Source organism: Microplitis demolitor, chromosome 7, assembly GCF_026212275.2.
Source record: "Microplitis demolitor isolate Queensland-Clemson2020A chromosome 7, iyMicDemo2.1a, whole genome shotgun sequence".
Classification (NCBI taxonomy): Eukaryota; Metazoa; Arthropoda; class Insecta; order Hymenoptera; family Braconidae; genus Microplitis; species Microplitis demolitor.
In genome coordinates, this window is record NC_068551.1 from 15,014,295 (window position 1) to 15,024,459 (window position 10,165).

At 27.1% G+C, this 10,165-nt stretch overlaps 1 protein-coding gene across 2 annotated transcripts; it reads left to right on the forward strand.

The window, feature by feature from the left end:
• Positions 1 to 1,902: 1,902 nt before the first annotated feature.
• LOC103568963 (RNA exonuclease 1 homolog) lies at positions 1,903 to 8,380 on the forward strand. Of its 2 annotated transcripts, none has more exons than XM_008546018.3 (9): positions 1,903 to 2,260; positions 2,345 to 4,077; positions 4,147 to 4,468; positions 4,567 to 4,715; positions 4,838 to 5,314; positions 5,376 to 5,673; positions 5,754 to 5,916; positions 6,007 to 6,266; positions 7,777 to 8,380. In XM_008546018.3, exons 1-9 carry the CDS (start codon positions 2,161 to 2,163, stop codon positions 7,860 to 7,862), a joined length of 3,588 nt encoding a protein of 1,195 aa, XP_008544240.1. In that variant the 5' UTR covers positions 1,903 to 2,160; the 3' UTR covers positions 7,863 to 8,380. The 2 variants fall into 2 exon arrangements, with proteins under 2 accessions (XP_008544240.1, XP_008544241.1); XM_008546019.3 differs by having other exon boundaries at positions 2,348 to 4,077.
• The last annotated feature ends 1,785 nt before the right edge of the window (positions 8,381 to 10,165 follow it).

Below are 10,165 nucleotides of genomic sequence, written 5' to 3' on the forward strand. Positions count from 1 at the left end.
AACTATTTGATGAATACAATTATTTTTATTCTACGCAATTAAATAGAATAATAATAATAATGATAATAATAGTTTAAATCCTCGTCTCTGACGTCAGCCATTTTTAAGCTTCATTGTCGGCCTTTTTTTGGCCTAGCGAGTTTCGGTTTGGTGTTCATTACCTAGGCCTTTTTTCGGCCAAATTTCGGCCGAGAAAAAAAATTATTTTTTTTTTTTTTTCAGTTTGAAATATTTTAACACGGGTCATATAACTTTAAAACTAATAGTTATAGATAATTTCTGTAAAAAGTATCTGAAAGCTTGTTTAGTAAGCTTTAATTTATGACCTTAAATTTTATATTTTGATCATTTCTTCCAATAATTTGTTAACCTTGAAAGTTTTGATGGAATCAAAAAATTTTGAAAATATGGTTTTCATTCCTCATAACTTATGCATTTCATTGTGAACACAGTGTGTATTTTATTGTGAACACAGTAATCTGTAAATTTCACAACCATTTTATATTCTAAAAGTATTTTTTTTATTACTTATGATGTTTTAAATGTACCTGTACGCTCTACACGGAAAAAAATAATCAGTAGCAGCTACACAGTAAAAAAGGATTCGTCAAAATTGACACTTTCGTGTCAATCGTAAAACGATCGATTGACACTTATTTATATGTTATTTTAACGTACCTCGTTTGTTTTTAAAAAGTTACACTCGTGTATGTTAAAAGTAAAACGTCATGAGTGTCAAAATTCTCGAAGACGTAACCTTCAGTTTTAACACACTCATATATGTCATTTGCAACACTTGAAGAGTGTTGAATTTGACATACGCTTTTGTGTTACTTGGACACTTCTCAAAAATATTTTTTACATTATTTAATGTAAAGTTAAAATCAATGAAACAACTGTAGATAATTGATTCTTCAGCAGTGAAATATTAAAAATAACGATAATATTAGTAAAAATAATAGAAAAATAATAATATCATGTATTGTTCAATATGTATATATATATACATACAATCATTTATTATTATTTTCTTAAAATGTTCTTAAAATTAATCCAATAAAATTATAAAATGAAATGAATAATAAAAAATGCCAGCTGATCATTACAATAGTGTGGTTACACGATGAGTAGCACGTCGTACTTCGCCCCCCAGAAAGACAACCGAGGCAATAGTTTTAACTTTTTACTTGAAATTATCTGAGAATTCTTTTGTTTCGGTCGAGATTATTTTTAACACATTTTGTGTGTTGATTTCACAGTAACATATAAAAAGTGTTACTTTCGTATAAAATAACATTTTTGTGTGTTAAAAAATCAATCGATTGTGACAGTTGAAACAAGATAAATATTGTATGTTAAATTGACACACAAAAGTGTTGAAAATTTAACACTCAGAATTTATTTAACATACGCTTTTTTTACACTTTGACGATTCGTTTTTTACTGTGTAAAAAAACTGTGTTACACACTCGTACACATATCCCGTTTGACGCAAGTGACGACAAAAAGTAAATTACAAATAGTGGTAAAATAAGTCATCTAAACGATTTTTTAACTGACGTGTCTTTTTTAAGACAGGAAAAATATCACATATTTTCTATGTCTCCTAGAACCAGCATCCGCATATTTTATTTATATCAAAATAAGTGACTTTGAGACAAAAAATATTTGTTTTATGCTTTTAAAAGACATCTTCAAGTTGTCTATGTGTTACTTGGGTAGTACTGACTCAACTGTCATGAATATTTGAATTGCCGCTTTTTAAAACGGGAATCACGCTTGCGCATAACTAGATGTACAAATGTTTATCAATGTACACTAGCCTTAAAATTAAAGGTAAGTAAAATTTCTTTATTTACAACAGAATCTTTATGCGTCTTCTTCAATTTTCAACAAAAGTCTCTCGTCAGCCTAAATATACATATATTTATATACATATATATTACGACCAGCATAACTGAGTACTGAGAGTAACCTCAAGTAGTTTTTTTCAAAATTATTAATTTTTTATGCACTAAACAAATAAATAAATAATCTACTATCCTTATGATAAAAAAAAAAATTTACAATAGACATCACATATTTATAACACTTAGAAAAAATTAATTAAAAAAAAAACAATGGGATGCGTAATTGTACTGCAAGTAAGATGAATTAGTAATGCTTCCATCGACTGGTTATTTTAAATCGATTACTTGTCCGTTTTATGACAACGGTTCTTGTGATAGACCCTACTGTCACTTTAAACATTTACGTCGAGGTAATATTATTATCATAACAATTAAATATTAATCTATAATAATAATAAGTGACATAATTACTTAATAAATTTATTTTACGTCAGAAGATGCCTCATCAGTGTCAGCATCAGTCGTGTCATCATTGGATTCACAGTCAGAGAGGAATCAAAAAAGAGGAACCTCCGCCACTACTAGCACCACCATTTCATCCTCCATCAACTCATCTAGCACTAACGATTTGCAATTAGATAGTTCAATCACAACAACAGATTCACAGACGATACAACAACTTGTTACAGAAGCTGTAACAAAAGTTTTAGCTGATCAGAATGTCAGTAATAAAGAGCAAGTATCCGAAACTATAGTATCAAAAGTTGTTGAAGGTCTTAAGCCGACATTAACTTCAAAGACGATAGGTAAACATATCGGTGTGCCACAACTGATATCCAAGCCACCATGTGTCTACAATCCAACACCAATTTCCGAATTAAAAAAACGTCATATTGCTGTACCTGTTTACATGCCAACTAGAGAAAGTAAAGTTGCCGTTAAAAGAAAAACATCTGATGATGGTGTTAAACCATGGCTAAGTGGTCTACCTGATTCGATAAAAACAAAACCTACTGAAATAACATACAAACCTACAGCTATTAATACAATAAATGCTCTGAATGACAGCAATAAAGATAAATTATCTGATAATTGTTATGTACCAACATCTAAAAGTGACTCAACATTAAATTATGATGATAATTCAAATAATTATGGTAGTCATAAAAGTAAAAAAGAAGCTTATTATCCGAAACCTAAGAAACGTCGTGAAGAATATGTACCGAAGATGATTAAAGCGCCATTGAAATCATTAGAACAATTAAATGATTGCAGTATTGATGAATTTGAACCAGAGTTTAATATGCTAGATGAGATATTAATATCTGCTAGTAGTAATACACATCAGTTAAATTATAATCCTATGAAAAGTTATTATACTATCGAGCCGAAATTTTCCGATGATGAAAATGAAGATACCGGTGGTGATGGTAATGATAATAAAGTTAATAGTTCAACCAAAGAAGTACAAAAAACACCCGATAAGACTATTTGTAATGATAAAAAAATTGTTGTTAATGAAAATGATGTAAAAAATAATAAATTATCCAGTGAATTGGATAATGAATTAAATTTTGAAGGTATTGATGATATTGAATCACGTAAAAATTGTGATGATAAAAAAGTTGTTGATAAAACTAATGATGAGCGAAGTAAAGAACGTAGTAGTCATAGTAAAAGTAGTAGTAATAGTCGTAGTAGTAGTAGTAGAAGTAAAAGTAGTAGTAGTAGTAAGAGTAATAATAATATTAAAGAAAAAAATGATAAAAAAGATGATAAAAAAAGTACGAGTTCGAGTGATCGGCATCGATCGTCAAGTAAACGAAGTGATAAGTCTAGCAGTAAAGACAGTAAGGAAAGTAAACAAAGTTCTTCCAGGAGTAAAGATAAGTCGAGGTCGCATCGTGATCGTGAAAAGAGTTCGAGCTCGAAGGAAAATGATAGGTCGCATCATCACAAGTCTAGTAGGCATGATAAACACGAGTCTTCCAAGTCTGGAGATAAAAAAAAGAGCAAGAGTAATAGCAACAGTAATAGTCGTAATAAAAGTAATGATGATACACAAAATCATAAATCGAGTGAAGTTGATAAGGTAATAGATATTGATTCGGATAATGATGTTGCAAACAATGAATTTGACCATGCTGGTTTTGTTAATGAAGATGAATTGATGGAAACAAGTGATTCTGATCATGACGTTGAGGAAGAGTGTCTTAAAATTTTTCAGGTAATTTATTATTTATATATTTACTATTATCAATTACATAATTAATAAATGTGTCATTTATTTATGTAGGAATATCAAGAGAGTGATCATCCAAAAGGTGTCACTACTAAAAATGAAACTAAAGCTGATCCTGAAGCTGAAGCTGAAGAAATTGGTAAGAAACGTGTCGCACATCCTCTAGCTGCCAGTACTGTTGTTCGAAGTCATCTGCCAAGTCAACCATTAAAACGATTACCTAATCCTCAACAACGAATGTATGAACGCTGGAAATTGATGCGTGAAGCCACGGCTGATAAAGCTGTAGGTAAAGCTGCTAGAGTCCCGGTTGCTGCTGACAAAGATGTATTTAGTAGTTCTGTTGCGGGAGAAAAATCACAAGTCAATGGAACTAGTAAGATATTTTTTTTTAATTTACTAAATAACTTATAACTTTGATACATTAAGTATAGCATATTAATTAATGTTGTTAATAAAAATTATGATTTATAGATCGCATAAGAATAGCACCGGTATCCAATGTTAAGTCTTTAGAACAAGCTAAAAAAAAAGTGTTAGAGTCTATTGCAAAAGTGTCCGTGGAATCAAAAACAGTGGCACAGACTCGAAAAGGTGTACGTGTCGCTCATATTCCACAAGTAGTATGTATTGCGCAATTATATTATGTATATATATGAAATTTTAATATTGTTTTTAATTTTATAATTAATATCAGCAAAAAAAAAATATTTCATAATCGATAAAATATTAATAAAATGTCTAGGTACCACAACTGATACGTCCAGAGCCACTGCAAGTAACGACCCAGAAATTTCCCCTGAATATTCGTCAGTATTACGTGAATCTTATGCACGATATTTGTATACAAATATATACAAGTGGTGAGGACGCAGCGCAACGTGCATTACGTGAAGAGCTGGCGTGTCACGAGCGTTGCAAAGCCTTAACGGTCTACAAAAATTCTTGTATGTTGGCTGCGCACAGATTGAGAAAGGAAGTAGATCAAAATAGTAGTACATGTGGTGGTGATGATGATTCAATGCCATCGAGTAGTGGAATTGTTTCACATGATGCTGTACTTGCTGGTAAAAGTAAAGGATCCTGGAGTGTTGTTAAATCGAAAAAAATAATAACTGATTTTAAAGGCTCTGCGCTTTATAATGTTCTTAAAAAATGGATTATGACTGAACAACAGCTCAGAGATAACGGTTTCCCACGACCTCATCCTGACAAAACAAAAGTAATTATTTTTATTCTTTGTTTATTTATTTTATTTATTTATTTATAATTATTTATTTTAGGGACGAGCTAAAATTTATACAATTAATACACGCAATCAATCGATTGTATCAAAAGTGCCTAATGAAAGATATTGCAGTCGTTGCAATAAGCCTTACATGGTAGATAAATATGGTATTGCTGTGCAAAAAGAAAATTGTATTTATCATTGGGGACGTAAGTTTACTATTCGTGGTGAGGGTAAATACAGTTGTTGTCAACAATATGGTTCAGCAACTGGTTGTTCTGATGCTAAAAATCATGTTTGGGATAAAGTTGACTATGAAAATTTACGTGGTTACGTTCAAACATTACCTAAAGGTAATAATACAGTATTTTATTTCATTGTTTAAAATCTTGTTCTCATATTTTTATTAGTAATTTATTTTTTATTTTTTTAGATATCCCTACTGAGAAACAAAAAGTTTATGCACTCGATTGTGAAATGAGTTACACAACACAGGGTTTAGAACTGACCCGAGTAACTGTTATTAATGATGACTGTAAAACTATATATGAAACACTCGTAAAACCCGATAATCCTATTATTGATTATAATACAAGGTAGTTTTAATTTATTATATTTTTAAAAATTCATACTTCATGAATCTAATATTGTTATAAAATTTAAGCTCAATTATTTTACTTGTTTAGATTCTCTGGAATAACGGAAGAAAATATGATGGGAGTAACAACAACACTTTTAGATGTACAAGCAACATTATTGTCAATGTTTTCTGAGAAAACAATATTGATAGGTCATAGTTTAGAGAGCGATTTCAAAGCTCTTAAACTTATTCACAATACTGTCGTGGACACTAGTACAGTGTTCCCACACAAAAATGGTTATCCACAGAAACGTGCATTGAAAAATTTATGCTCCGAGTATCTTCGTAAAATAATCCAAAATGATGGTAAGTAATTTAATAAAATAAAATAACCAACTCAAGACCCGAATTCAATTTCCAATTTTTCAAAATGTCTCTTGAAAAAAATGACTCTTTGTAAAAAGGGCATCGTAGTTATAATTTTGTTCAGATATAGATTTGAAAAAAAAATTATTTATGGTGACACGGTACTGGACCCCTTTCTCACACTCAGATAAATAAACGAAATTATTTTTGTTGCACTCGTAGAGTAAATGTGAATTTGACAATTATTTTTTTCATAGACAAATTAGAATTTCTGAAAACACGAAATTTTCAGACTTTTGTTATGGTTCCAGAAAATGCCAAAGACTCTTCAATTAAGGTTTCTAGTTCTTATGGGGGAATTGAAATCGAATCATAAATCGTCTATTGTTATTCCTTATGATTGTTTTTAATCAACTGTTTAACGAAATTTTTCAAATAAATTTTAGCTTAGAAAATTTGAAATTTCAAATTACAATCTTGTCATAAGAATTTCACTGGCAGTATTTATTAAATAACGCTTAATTCCAAATTGATAACAACTATAACAGTTTCTTTGAAAAATTATAGCCATTCTGTCCTTTTCTTAACTTATGTTTATTTTATTTTTATAACAATTCAATATCATTGAATATTTTAAAAATGTGGGTGTATAGGGGAGGGACGTCGTCTACGAACAGCCTTTAAACTATAGCTAGTTAATTTTTTAACCAATCACGATTTATTATACAAACAAGTATTGAAAAAATTCATAATTATATTTAATTTAAATGTAATTAATTTTTTATCAATCCATACTTTGAATACTCGTTAAAAAAAAAAATTTACATTAAATTATTATTTTATGCCAAGTATTTAATTTAATTAATTAGTTTTAGTTAATTGAAAATTTTCTATGAGCTATTAATTTTTAATTTTAAAACGAAAATTTTAAATACATTAAAACAATAGATGGTTTATGAAACGCGTGCTAATAATTGAACAGTATAACTAAACTTTTAATTAGTAAATAGTATTAGATTCGAATTTTAAACAAAAAATTTTCATTATACAAGATTTTTTCTTAATATGTTTTTCAAAATTTTTTCTCTTCGATTATTAGTGACTTTTTTTTTGCACTTGGATATTTTATTTTTAAGATTAATAGAAATATAGTTCTATACTTTATTTTTTTTTTTTTTTTTTTTTTTTTAATTAAAAATATGAGTTTAAAATAAAAAGCGAAATAAAAAGCGAATATTTACTGGCTTTAATAATAATAAATTTAAACCACTAAACGTAAAATATATGAATTTATAAGCATACATGTTAAACTATATAAACATTTAAAAAGTATAAAATTTTATGTGAAGTATTCAAATATTCGAACAGATCGTTAATTTGAAATCGTTAATTTAAAATTGGAAATTTTTTAGAACAAAAATTTCTTATATTATTTTATAAATATAATATAACGAATGATTTGTTATTTAGTCTCTCCCCTAAAATAATTAATTTAAAAATAATTTTTCAGTCGGAGGTCACGATTCCAGTGAAGATGCAATTGCTTGTATGGAATTAATGCAGTGGAAAGTTAAAGAAGAAGCTAAACTACAATAAAAATGAATAAATTATTAAATAAACAAATAAGAATAATAAATGAACAAATGAAAATAAATGAATTACAAAAAAATAATATTGTGCATTTGATAAATAAGAGTTACTGTATAATATATTAACTGCCGCACATATTATAAATCTACTGTATAAATATGTAATATACATGCATTCAATCATCATTCATTTCATAAACAATGCAGAAAACAAAAAAAATAGACTATTTGTGGGATATACAGCTCGTAATCCTTTGAATTTTATATTTTGTAAGTTTAAATATTATTATCATTTTCTATTATAATTATTATAGTAATTATTATTTTTAGTTTATCAGTGGTCATTCACACTCAATACTCACGATTTATAAATTCATAAAATTCGTTAATAGACTTATTAATATTAATAACTATTTAAAAATTCACCAATAACTCAATTCAATTAATATTTTTGTACTTCGTTGCCTATTTATATTTCAAAATTAAAATTACCTCATAACTTAAACGACGCATTGATTAACTCCTCTCCATTAATTTATTTAATATCTATTTAAATTAAAAAATTATACTTTAATTTATGTAATTTAATAATAATTAATACTAATTATTAAATAGTAAAATGATAATTTTTATGTTTATTTATTTTATTTGTACAATTTTACAATTTTTGTCTTTATTACACTTATCAAAATTAATGGTTGATTTACTTTTTTTTTTTTTTTTTTTTTTTTTTTCTATAGAAATAAATTTCTTTGGGTTTGTTTTTGAATCGAGTACCCGGTATATTATAGTTTTGAATATAAAATTAATTTTTTTTGTTTTTTACTGTATAAAGTGCAATTTTAATTAATACAGTAATTAAATAATACTGTAAACATTTGATAATATATAAAAAAAGATTTTTAATATCTAACCGGGAAAACTCGTACATAAATATGTATATATTAGGGCGCGCCAAAAAAAACTTTTTTTTTTTACTGTAGTTACCGTGAAAATATCGTTCAAAAAGTTGAAAAAAAAAATCTGATAAAGTTTGAGCTCTTGATATTAAAAGGGTCCTCTTCGTGATTTTTGATTTCCCATTTAAATAACACAAAAAAAAAAAGAAATTTTCAGTACAGTTAAACTCAGGATATAATTTCGTAGGAAATGAAACGTTCTACAAAAAAAGTCTCATCATTTTTTTGATGGATCCTTCTGTTCAGAAATTATTGAAGCTCGAAATCAAGTTTATAGTACATTTCGAGATCTCTTTACTTTTCCGGTGAAACTATCAGACTTATCACAAAATGCCATGAGATCTTCTTTGTAGACAATTTTATTCATTAAAAAACATTTATGATATAATTATTTTGAATTCCGCATTATTTTCTAGTTATTTCAATTTTTAAGTCAAACTTGAAAAAAATGTTATGATCGATTTTAAGAGTTGACATTAAAATGAAAATAACTAGAAAACAATGCAGAATTCAAACAAATGATATCATAGATTATTTGTAAGGAATAAAATTGTCTATAACAAAGATCTAATTTACACGATATTTTCACGGTAACTAATGAAAAAACTATTTTTTTTTGTCCCACCCTGAAATATATACACATATGTATTAGGGGTGTGCGAATAGTTCGAAAATTTACAAATAATTCGCAAATTGACAAATAATTTTAGAATTTTCGAACTATTCGTCAATTTTTCAGATAATTTTGAAATTTTTAAAAGTTCAAACGTGGGATTCGGCACTCTGTACATTTTAAGTATTTTACAAACAACATACTTTTTTTTAGTTGAATTTTTAAGTTAAAAAATTAAAAAAAAAGTTCTTACAATAAAAAATATTAGTGATCTTTGAGTATCAGATTTTTTTGTTGTATAATAGAGTCCACAAATCACTTGAAGCCTCGAATTATTTAAAAAAATTTACGATTTATTAAGAATATTATATAATTATTTTTGAAAAAAACGAATTTTTGAAAAATTCGAATTATTCAATTCGAACGATATTCGCACACCCCTAATATGTATATATACTTAATAATGACTTCCGTATTGTCAAGGACTAAATATTAGTCCTTAAATAAAATTGACTTATATATCATTCAATATTTATAATATGTACATTGCATTTATAACAGTTTAATTAATTAACTAAACAAATTAATTAACAATAATACTTAATTAATTATTTAAATATTAAAAATATAATTTATACAATTTATCATTTCGAACTCGTTTTGTTTTATCGATTCCGAGATTCGTCATTTAATAAAAAAAAGAATAATAATAATAATAATAATAACATAATTTTTTTT

Excerpts from the sequence above, each read along its gene's own strand:
- LOC103568963 (XM_008546018.3), top strand. The coding sequence starts at position 2,161 with ATGCTTCCATCGACTGGTTATTTTAAATCGATTACTTGTCCGTTTTAT. Across the intron at positions 2,261-2,344 it reads CTTTAAACATTTACGTCGAG|AAGATGCCTCATCAGTGTCA; the intron begins GTAATATTATTA and ends ATTTTACGTCAG. Across the intron at positions 5,674-5,753 it reads CGTTCAAACATTACCTAAAG|ATATCCCTACTGAGAAACAA; the intron begins GTAATAATACAG and ends TTATTTTTTTAG.